The sequence below is a fragment of the Macrobrachium rosenbergii genome, chromosome 51, assembly GCF_040412425.1.
Source record: "Macrobrachium rosenbergii isolate ZJJX-2024 chromosome 51, ASM4041242v1, whole genome shotgun sequence".
Taxonomy (NCBI): domain Eukaryota; kingdom Metazoa; phylum Arthropoda; class Malacostraca; order Decapoda; family Palaemonidae; genus Macrobrachium; species Macrobrachium rosenbergii.
The window spans coordinates 30,430,888-30,443,785 of NC_089791.1; the positions used below are offsets into that span (position 1 = coordinate 30,430,888).

A 12,898-nucleotide genomic window follows, 5' to 3' on the forward strand; every position below is an offset into this window, starting at 1 on the left:
TAATTTAATAATGATGATAATGAAACAAATTCCTGTTGCGAAACCAACGGGTAATTACCGTACTCAAAGTTACTGAGAGAGAGAGAGAGAGAGAGAGAGAGAGAGAGAGAGAGAGAGAGAGAGAGAGAGAGAGAGAGAGAGAGTAATTAGATGAATAATTGAATACCGACGATAATGAGAGTGCAATAAACAATGAATAAGTACCACAGCGCTGTAAGCTACCCAAGCAGCCACAAGGAATATTTTTTTTTTTATACTTCTAACCAGCCTTTAATGACTTTTGATTCGTCACTTGTACACATATTTAATGGAACTCGGCGTGGAACTGTCTTTTTTGGCAATAATAATAATAATAATAATAATAATAATAATAATAATAATAATAATAATAATAATGGTAAGACTCTCACAATCTCGTGATAAACGTTATGTAATAAAAATCCATATTTATTCATTAAATTGTATTAATAGGTATTAGTGCAATTTGCTATATAATTGCGGATTCTTAGTGCATAATAATAATAATAATAATAATAATAATAATAATATATAATATATAATAATAATATAATAATAATAATAATAATGGTAAGAGTCTCAATCTGGTGAAAAACAGTTGTCAGAGAAACCCACATTTCTTTAGAAAATTGTATTAAAACGTATTAATGCAATTTGCTACATAATTGTGGAATCTTATTACATAATAATAATAATAATATATAATAATAATAATAATAAAACACGTCATCAGTGAGTAAGCAAGGCACTTTCCCGAGAAGGGAAAATGCCTACTAAAAAATACAAAATAAATAAACAAATTAAATAAATAATGCTGGCGCCAAAAGGCGACATCTCCTAGCTGACATTAAGGTCTCCTTCATATGTCAAAAATTTATGTCCCCCCCCCCAAAAAAAAAAAAAAATTCCTTATTATAGATATATTTCTACCTTAAAACCGTCAACATTTCGATTCACAGCCATTTCAATTTGACTTGGCTGACAGCACACTGTATGAACAAAGAAAAATGTGTGAAATGTACACTGATGTACAGTATATACTGTACACATACATGTATATATATATACATTATATATATACTGTATATATTTTATATATATTTTATTACATATATCAATTTTATATGCTATACTGAGAGTATATTTCCAGCTCCGCAAGAGAGAGAGAGAGAGAGAGAGAGAGAGAGAGAGAGAGAGAGAGAGAGAGAGAGAGAGAGAGAGAGAGAATATGTAACTATATATTTTAATATTTTATTACACATACTCAATTTTTATATGCTAGCACGCTCACTGCAGGAACATATTTCAGCTCCGCGGAGCACAGAGAGAGAGAGAGAGAGAGGAGAGAGAGAGAGAGAGAGAGAGAGAGAGAGAGAGAGAGAGAGAGACGGAAAGGTCATGCGGCATTCAAATGACTTCAGGAAATGAACATGGAATATATTTTAATGAATAATTTACGAGCCACGGTTCCGACCGAGCGTTTAACACGGGGGGGGGGGGGGCAATCACACTTCACACTCGGCTTTCAAAATATCACATTACACGCTAAACAGCGGCGCCGGAAGTACCGCTGTCATCAAAGGCTATATATGCCGCCGCCGTCCGATTCGTGATGGAACTATACTGCTGTACAGACCTCCAGCTCCCAGAATGAAAGGAACGGCGTGATATTCCAGTTTCTACTGATCTCTGGATACCGTAGGGGTTGCAATGGCTGTAGCCTATATATATATACCTTCTAAATCGATGTTTGTTTTCTTTAAAAGAAAAAAACTAAATAGGACAACAAATGATCTACATTAATACCTATTTTCTTAAACAGCAGAGGACAACACATTATCTTTAATAATATCTTCTTTTACTAAGACTGAAGAGGACGAAGAATTATCTACATTAAACACTTATTTTCTGAACAGGACAACAAATTACCAGTATTTATTTTTTGTCAACCCTTAGAATGAGGCCAACGAATTACCTCTATAAACATTTATATTTTCTCAAACATAAGAGCGTGGAGAAATGATACCTTGACGTCCTTTAATAAAGTAAATATGAATATAAATGTGTTGGCCTTTCCCCTTCAGTTTTCCTCTCCAGAAATTAAATATTTCTTAAAGGTAATACTGAAGAGATTGGACAAAAAATATCGATATTAAATACTTATTTTCTTAAAAGTAAAACTAACGAGAGAGAACAAAAAATCATCATATTATTATATAATATTCATTCTCCTAAACGCAAAGGCCCAGGACAGCAGTACTGATAATTGGCGTAAAGTGTATCCCATATCCTCGTCTATCCTAGCCCTATTAACGGCATATCATTAAGATCCGGAGCACTAGTGACAGACTCGATGCCCTTTTGTATCCAAGCTAGCGAGGACAGTGGGATTCGTTGATGTGGTGGACAAAAAACAAAAATAAAAAACAAAAACAGAGTCCTCAATGGCGCACTTTCTTCAAGTTAACTGCAGCCAATTATAGTCGACTAGAGTTAGGTGTTGCTATTCGAAAACAAATGCCTTACCATCATTGCTACATTTTCAAAAGACGGAGGCCGTTCTCGCTGACTATAAATAAAAGTCAAAAGTAAAAGCAAAGTTCTAAACGGAGCACCTTTTATAAGTTAACTATGGCTATATACAGTCGACTATAGTCAATGCTATTGGAAAACAAAAGCCTTAAATACCATCAATTACTGCTGTTCCAAAACAAGACGATCGTTCTCGCTAAACAGAATATAAATGAAAAATATAAAATAACTACAAAATTCTCAATGCAGCACTTTAAGTTACCTCTGGTCAATTATAGTTACTGGTATTCGAAAACAAAAGCCTTACCATGATTGCTACTTTTCCAAGAGGAGGAGGTCGTTCTCGCTCAACAGAATATGAATAAAAAGAAAAATAAAAAAAGTTCTCAATGGGGTACCTTCTCTAAGTTAACTCTAGCCAAATATAGTCGACTATAGCTATTGCTATTCGTAAACAAAAGCATTACCATCATTACTACTATTCCAAAACAAGAAGGTGCGTTCTCGCTGAACAGAATATAAATAAAAAATTAAAAGTAAAAACAAAGTTCTCAATGGAGTACCTTCCCTTAGTTAACTCTAGCCAAATATAGTCAACTATATAGTTAGGGACTGCTAATCGAAAACTAAAGCCTTACCATTCATTACTGCTGTTCCAAAACAAGAAGGTACTAAGTTCTCGCTAAACAGAATAATATAAATATAAATGAAAATAAATAAATAATATATATATATATATATATATATATATATATATATATATATATATATATATATATATATATATATATATATATATATATATATATATATATATATATATATATATATATACATATACACATACACACACACACACAAACACACTTCGGAGGAATGATTCAAAAGATATATTCGGTGAAAAAAAAAAAAAAAAATTGGGACCCCTTGGGACGACTGTCAATGTCAGTTTCTTCTCGACAAACGGTGCCTTAACAGTTTTGCAAGGTTCCACTCTAATACAAAAGGAATTATTTTTCCACATCCAAAGTGAGTCTGGAATTTTGTCATGCATTGTCCATAACAGCAGCTGAGATAAACTGAGAAAATAAATAAAATAAAAATAAATACATAAATAAGTAAATATATATATATAGTATATAATATATAATTTACATGTTACTTCGGTTTAAATATATACTCGTATCGCTGCCGTTGCAATATTCATTCACGTGATAAATACACCAAAGGCTGTTTATAAGAGAGAGAGAGAGAGAGAGAAACTCTAATTACTTCAACATAATCGCCTAGAAATCCAGTATGCTTGAAGCCACGCAACGGCCACGTCAATCTTGAGACGGTTTGACGGTCCAGGTAATTCCATTATTATTGTAAAGGCTTATATTTTTATTTCACAAATGCGCGAGCTACAGCAAAACCCAGCGATCAATTACGGATGTCTAAAGAGCTAAATAAGCTAACAGCTGCATTGGACAGAAAGCTACCTCCACAAACAATAATCATCGATAAATGGCACTTGTACATGAACTTATTAGATAGGTTGGTGATGGTGGGACTTGCTTCAACAACCACCTCCCCCTCTTCTCCTCCTCCCCTTTCCCCCAACCCCCTTCGCATTAAAAAAAAAGGGGGAGGGGGACCCAACGCCAAAATGTCAAATTCGGACCAAACCCGAAATGTCAAGGATCTGGCAATAAAACGACCCTTAAAGCAAAACAGCTTCGTCCAAAAATACTCTCGGCCGTCGCGATAATCATTCGCGATTCCTCTAAAAAGATGGCCACGGAGGGAGGATTCTGAAGTCTCTGAACTCTCTTGTGGAAAATTCTCTTTGCCTAGTGGACGCTAGTTGAAAGTCAGTTCATATGTTAGAAGGGGCAGGACAGACAATTCGTGGCTTCGAAATGTAATGGAAAAAACAAGGAAATATTTCCATGATTCCTGTCCGCGGTTTCCCAGTCACTCAGTTATATTAAACGAGATTATATATATATATATATATATATGTAAAGAACGACAGTCGAAAGGCCTCGCAGCACTCCAGTGTTTCTTTCCTTCGTGGATTTTGTCTTTATATATATTAATCAAGTTCCATATTTTCGTGATTCAACTATACATATGTATATAGGTTATACCAGTACATAGTACAGTATGTACATAAAAATAAAAATATACATAGGCATGCAGACATATAAATATATATATATATATATATATATATATATATTATATATATATATATATATATATATATATATATATATATATATATATATAATTTACAAACTTCCACGAATTCTTTAGGTAGACACATGACTTGTTTGAAAGCCGAAGCAAACAATGGTTAACAATTCTTTTGAGGAGCATGTTCTAAGCCTTGACAGACTAATTTTAACAACACGGTTATTCTGACAATCATATCTCTTCTTTTTTTTTAATGTTTTAAAAATCAACCGTTCGCCCTCAACACAATTTCCTCAAAAATAAAAACGCCAATTCTTTATTAACTCATCATCGAGATATGTATAATAATAATAATAATTATATTAATTATAATAATAATTATTATCATAATAATTTATTTGACCAACACAACCAGCAGTTCTCCTCCTTGTTCACAATGACCTCATTCCTTATTTGCCATTGAAGGAATTTGGGTAACCACTTAATTTATGAAAGACGTGACGGCAATGAACGCTCAGTGCATATGTTTCTACTGCCTTCATATATCTTTCATTTCATTTATATATATATATATATATATATATATATATATTACAAGATATAGTATACCAATAAATTTCATGTTGAATTTTAAATACGTAAAATACTTGTAATTTTTATTTAATTTGAATTATATATATATATATATATATATATATATATATATATATATATATATACATTATTCATATATATTATATATATATATATATATATATATATATATATATATACATATATATACATATATATATATATATATATATATATATATATATATATATATATATATATGTATGTATAGGCTACACATGATATAGTCTATCACAAGTTTCATGTTGAACTTTTCAAATATATATAAAAAACTTCGCATGCTGAATGTAATTTTTCTTTCATTTTTTCAAAACATACAATACTATAACTGACATAAACATATTTACGGACTAAAGTGAAAAAGAAATATCAGCGGAGTTCACCACATTGAGAAAAAAATTAAATCATTGATGACGAAATTATCCAGACTGCTCTACTTTGACAAATGAATAATACATACAAATTTATAATATTCTAATACAGGTCTATTCTGACAAGCCGCATTTTGTCTCGTACTTTTTCCCCGCTCTGAACTATTTATAATTTCTACCAAAAAACTCTTATAAAACCATTTCAGCGACGGTTGTGTATACATTTATAGTATAGGCTAATATATTTTCCACTACGACTTGGTCCAAAAGTCCTTCCTGTACAATTTTTAAGGCTTACTATGTGTTTTGTTCCTTACCGCTATGTTTCTGATGTTATGCTATCTGCGGTTTAATAAAAGGTTTTGCGTTATTTATTTCCTTAATTTGTTCACCTAATTATCCTTTTCCTGCATAGGATGTACTTACTCTCACTCACACATTCTCTCCCTCCCTCTCTTACACACATATTCCTACGTTGTCACAAAAAACAAGCTGCATATTCTGACATAAAAAGCACTATACACGGAGTATTCACACTTGAACAAAAGTCTCACATCAAATATTGCCATTCTACCTATCGGCCGTATAAAAGATCATTACATTTCGATTAAAAATAACTAAATAAAAAAAAAACGGGGAAGTTTGTTCACCTTCCTAGCTAGTATCTTGTTACACGGCAATATTACTGATAAAAAGGCAAAAATATATTGAGGTAGTCTACAGCACAGTTGCGGCTAATTACTTTTCATGAAAACCTTCACTGCTTGCTTCAGAGTAATTACAAACAAGAGAGAGAGAGAGAGAGAGAGAGAGAGAGAGAGAGAGAGAGAGAGAGATATTTTTCAAAATTTCTTTGGCACAGTTGCGGCTAATTATTTTTCAAAATCTCCAAATCTCACGATAATGTGCCGGGAAAGTCTTAGGCCTATGGTCTCCTCACTGGCCAAGCACTTTCGAAACTACTGTATAAAATAAATAATAAAAATACATAAATAAAGAGATAAATAAATAAATAAATGTCTTAAGTTAAATGACAATCAAGAAATCAAACGACACGATTCTAAACGTTGAACTAAACAAGATACAACTGCACTCTAAACTGGGAGGAAGAATATCAACCTTGTGTGTGGGTCTACGTGTGTATTACAGCTATGCTAATATCCCCCCAATAACTAATCATTCGAATAACATAATGCGGGTCAAAAGGTTCCACTTTTTGGCTGTAGCACTTAACACCAAGTAAGTATTTTTCGTACAAGTAGGCCTATCTAAAGTCAGTCTAAATTCCGTCAAACCGCACACCAACAAAGGACAATTATCACTGGCAATCGTAAGTCTAAGACACGGCTACAAATATGATATTAATATACTTAACGAATTGGTTACGTTCAAAGCTTTTCAATTTGCGCACACAGTGTGAGACCTACTGGTATTTAGGCTACACTACCTAACCTAGACTGAGTCACTAAATTCCACTATTCAGTCTAAAACACACACACACACAATTGATTAGTTACGTTTAAAGCTTCTCAATTTGCGCACACAGTGTGAGACCTGCTGGTATTTACACTGACTAAACTTGACTGAGTAAGTGCCGCTATTCAGTCTAAACACACACACAATTCATATTTACAAAGAACAACATACACACAATTCATATTTACAAAGAACACTGACAAAGTCTACCAGCAACAATGAAAACACGAAAATGACTCCGGACATTTAAAAAAAAAAAAATTTTAACGCCTAGTTCCAACCTTCAACATAATTCCTCGTCCTTACTTTTAATTTTCACTTTATCGAATTCTATTTTTTATTATTTTTTTAAATGCTTATGCGAGCAAGCACTGAAAATGAGCAACATTACTAAATGGATTCGTTTCCCGCTGAATTCCGAACGGTATAAAATAAAAACACACACAAAAGCAAGGTTCAACAATATCCAAATTAGTCTTTCACTGCACTAAAGCCGAACTTGATATCGTGTCTATGTAAATCCCGGTACACCTTGAAAACCCGAAAATTTTCCAATAATAATGGCCACCTCACTCATTTCACTCTCTCTCTCTCTGCACTGGAGTTGAACTTACGATGATGATAATTCCACTAGGAAATTTATTTCTGATTCCTCTACGGAACCAAAACGGCAATTTTGCACTTTCATGGAAGTACACAAAAAACGCCAAAATAAATTCCGTGAATTTCCATAGAAATAAACAAAAATATGCACAAAACAACCGCCACAATTATTTTGGAGTTTCCGATTGACAATTTGTATATTTCCAAAGCAATATACAAAAATATGCATAAAACAAACTACACCATTATTTTGGTGGATTTCCAACTAAGAATTTGTATATTTCCAAAGAAATATACAAAATATGCATAAAACAAACGCCACCATTATTTTAGTTTCGAATTGACAATTTTTATATTTCCAAAGAAATATACAAAATATGCATAAAACAAAAGCCACCATTATCTTAGTTTCCAAATGACAATTTGTATATTTCCAAAGAAATATACAAAATATGCATAGAACAACCGCCACCATTATTTTACATAATCTGTACATTTCCAAAGAAATATACAAAATATGCATAATACAAACGCCACCATCATTTTGGTTAATTCACAATTAACAATTCGTATATTTCCAAAGAAACAAAACAAACACCATTATTTTGGTAGATTTCCAACTGACAACTTGTATAATTCCAAAGAAATATACAAAATATGCAAAAAACAAACGCCACAATTTGGATGAATTTCCAACTGGCAATTTGTAAATTTCCAAAGAAATATACAAAATATGCATAAAACAAACGCCGCAATTTTGGTGAATTTCCAACTAACAATTCGTATATTTCCACAGAAATACACAAAATATGCACAAAACGACACCACAATTTTTCCAACTGACACTTTTGTACTTTTCCCAGAGCAAAATAAAACAAAATCTAAATCACAAAAAATATAAAGGCCACTGCGGCTTCCAAATTAATACCCATCAAATTTTACGAAAAAAAAAAGCAACACAAAAATTAAGATTCGCGAACTATATGATTACAGCTAGGCTTAAGACGTCCTTTTCCCCAAAAATGACAATAAGATTAACGGTGGGTCTAAGCCAATTTCCCAAACAGGGAAAATCCCTGTGGTGACACTTCACGAGGTAGTGTGAAATTTATCTAATAAATAAATAACAATATCCCGAGGCGAAATGTAAACAAGATTAGTAGGCCTATGCTATTTAACCAACACCTCAATCTGACAGCAAGGCCTAGCCTATTCCACACTCTTGAATCTACTGCTTGAAATTTTAAATAGCTAGCAGCAATATATTCGATTTTTTAAATATTATTACACTAAAATTATACTTGAGGTTTTTTTTTTCTTTTGGTAAATCGCTTTTTTGGGGGGCAAAGAATGACATCTGTACCGAAGTGGAGCCAAGAACTATATGCAATAGTTTGATATATATATATATATATATATATATATATATATATATATATATATATATATATATATATATATATATATAATATATATATATATATCCATATTTATCGAAGCTTCTGAAACACGCACTTTCCGATGTATGAAATCGCAAAGCCACGTTATCTGGTCGAGTCACTACTGTAGGCCTATCACACTTTTTTTTTCGAAGTTCGAAAGGCTTCCACTGAATATCCGAGAACGGAATAAAAATATTACGATATATAAGAGAAAATGGATGACTTATTCCCATGACCAATGACAACATGGCAACCATTTTCTAAGTTGCATCTGCTGAGGAAATGTTGCAAAAAGAGAGAGAAAAAGAGAGAGAGAGAGAGAGATAGAAAGAGGGAGAGAAAGAGAAAGAGAGAGAGAGAGAGAGAAGCTTGGTGTTGCCCACTGCGGCACACACATACATACACACACACACACAAAAGAGGACGGCCATTTTATAACTAGCTAAGCTCACATACTCCATTGCTACCAAAACTGTAAGAAAGGAATATCTTCCAATGCCGCATTGCGATTATAAATAAAACTAAATTTATCACTGAACTTCAAGTATGCACTTGGAATAAATAAAAAAAAAACAAATACCAGAGCGAGGATCGAGTCATACTTGACTGTCACCGTATTCATGTTAACTTTTTTTTTTTTTTAAATAGTGTTGATATTCGCAAACTTGATAAAATCCCACTATCTTACATGTTAAAATAAGGAAGTATTATAGCATGAGGTTATATTAAAGCTCGAGTTTTTATATCTTCACTTGGCTCCCTAAACTCACTGTCAAACTGGGAAAACACCAACAGCAGCTGTTAACTCAACTCGCAACTCAAGATAATGTAGCTATAAATACTCAAGAATTCATTTGATCAATGGAATACTCTGGTGAACAATTTAAAATGCAACCCCCAAACGACGACTATTCGAAGTTAACGTTGCAACATCCGCTAAAACAAATATAACTACTATAAAACTCCAAAACACCACTGAAACCATTTTGTCCAAATCCCTTACGGGGCAAGACGAGAATTATTAGCTGGACCTGGTAGACACGACCGAACTCTTTAAAGAATAATGAAAACCAAGAAGCCTTAAATCCAACGACCAAAGTGCCAATTAGCCAAGTGGTAGAATAAACCTTACATAACTAGATTTTGAGTACAGCAAGCCATGGTCACGAGGTAAAGTAAAACAAGAGCCTCCTTCTCTTGAATGTGCTTTCGCTACAGCATAATGGAATTGCATTTTGCAATGTGAGTCTACGAATTCCCCTTCTGCTTCTTGTGTGTGGGGCTTTCTGGTGTGTACACGTACACAGGCACTTTTCGAGAGGTGTACAGAGAGAGAGAGAGAGAGAGAGAGAGAGAGAGAGAGAAGTACATAGCCAGTTTTTGATTCACTGGAGGTCATGGAGCGGCGTTGCCACATCTACCCCCGTAACCAGCGTCCGAACGCCACACCGCATCGCTCACCATCAAAAGCTCAGTTGCGGAAAGATTCGATCTTATAAAAAAAAGAGCGAAGGGAATAATGTTGGCCAAAACGATGCTTTTTCACGGGTATTCCAACTCGCAGCTCCTCTCCAGACTGTTTCAAGATCACAATAACGAGAGTCTGTGGCACAGGGGGCCGACAGAAGGGAATAACTAAGCCAGATTTCGACGGGTTTCTAAACATTTGCTGCGTTGCCAAGTTTACCATCACTACCACTACTACCCTTCGCACCCTCCCACCCCTCCCCCCTTGCTTGTGTATGTATGTATGTGAGTGTACGTGCATGTGCGTGCGTGTATACATTCGTGTACGGACGTACTGGCATGTATACAGCGTATACACGGGCATACAGTCGGATTTACGCTGCGTTTTCATCACATTTTGAGCACGATTTGGGTGACGTAGAGGAGATGAGACGACAGGCAACACCTTCCAACGCAACACAAGATGTCTGTCTAATATCGCCATCAGCGACGTCGTCATTTGCTTGTTTGTCCCGAGACAAATACACAAACGAACAGACAGGAGGGAAATGCCTAGCCATAACCGAAGGGAACGGGGGGACACGGACACACAGAAACACACCTGACAGGAGGTAGAACCAGCCGTAGACTGAATAAGACTGCGTTCTTTTGGGGGGGAGAGAGAGAGACATACACAGACAGACTGAATCCCTAAACCTACAGGCTTACTCTAAGAGAGACTTTCTTTCCTTTTTGATATTTTCCTTTCCCCGACCTAACTTTTGGGCGTATTTGAGTCACTGTACCTTGACGTGGGCGGCGGATGGGCTGCCTGCGGTCCCGGGGGCGGCTGGCGGCCCCCAGAATACAAGATCTGAGGGGCATGTGCCCCTATCCCCGCCAGCTTCACGCTCTCCATAAGGCTTTGATTAGGATTTGGATGCAGTGGCCGTGGGACACCTGGTTGTGGATTTCTCCGACGACGACGAAGACGACGAAGATGATGATGACGGCGACTTCATTGGGTCGGGTTGAGAGGGGTGTTGTCGGGGGTGGGTGGGTGGGTGGGGGTTATTGTAGTGTATGTGACGGTGTGTGTGGTGGGGATGTGTGTGTGTGTGTGTCAGGGTAGTATAGCAGGAGGGAGGAGGATGAGGAGGAGGGAGAGGATGTGGAGGAGGTGGAGGAGGAGGAGGAGGTTGATTTCTCCAACAAAACACTGAATGCCCGAAACGGCGACACCACCAACCACCACTTCTGTAACACCACCACCACCAGCACCAGCACTACGAACTCCACTCTGGTTCACTTGCACTGCGAAAAGGGGCGCGCGGCGGCGAGAATTTCGGCCGATAGGAGAGACACCGATCTACGTAAAAACGACCCGACGCTGGCGAGGCGCCTCTTCTGTCGACGACCAGCAGCGGGTAAGTCCACTTTCCTCGTAGGGGAGACGGGCACACACACTGCTGTGGGCGGCGTTGCCGCCTCTCCGCGCACTCGACCCGAAACACTCGCGACGTGGCACCGCCGCGCTCCTCGCCCTCTCTCTTTTCGCTTCCTATTCCTCTAATTCGCTTCGCAAAGCTTTATTTCGCGTGTCGTCGTCACCACGTCCGTCCGTCCGATCGTCCAGGTGACGAAGAAAGGCCCTCCGAAGCGAACGGAATTCGGCGGCCGTAGAAGAACGTCTCCGAGAAGCGTCTGGGTCGGCTTTCAGCGACGAATCTATAAATGAAGCCTTAGGTGAGAAATAATGAAAATATATTTGACGAATTATATTTGGGGTGTTTTGTTTAGATCACGCCTATTGACCGGACAGTGCGAAACGGACGTCCAACGAACATTTCTGCAATCGTGGTGATAACACACCACAGCTCCTAAGACTGGCTTTGCACATAATACACATATGGACTCACGGACGGAAATATAATATGAGAGAGATTTTGTTCCGACAGATATTTCACGCGATGAAACACCGTCTCGGAAAAACCAAAAAGCAAGAAAATAAAATCTTTCAATATATCACAAGTTCTATTATTTCCCTCTCTCTCCTCACCACACCCAGTCTTGTGAGTGTGTGCATGTGTGTATGTATGTATGTGCGTGTGTATGTTAGTTTGTGTGTGTGTGTTTTTGTACATATGAATGTTTTATGGTGGACATCCATCCGTTTACTTCAACAAAAGTGCG

The 12,898-nt window shown here is 36.1% G+C and overlaps 1 protein-coding gene across 2 annotated transcripts in view; it reads right to left on the reverse strand.

Annotated features, from left to right (window-relative positions):
- Positions 1 to 12,433, reverse strand: part of LOC136833249 (uncharacterized) — a 105,083-nt gene extending 92,650 nt beyond the window's left edge. Inside the window, exon 1 of one of the 2 annotated variants that reach the window (XM_067095140.1) lies at positions 11,512 to 12,433. In XM_067095140.1, the coding sequence (XP_066951241.1) occupies positions 11,512 to 11,624 (113 nt within the window). In that variant the 5' untranslated portion in view covers positions 11,625 to 12,433. The remainder of the gene's footprint in view (positions 1 to 11,511) is intronic. The other variant, XM_067095139.1, reaches the window with a different exon arrangement.
- Positions 12,434 to 12,898: the final 465 nt, after the last annotated feature.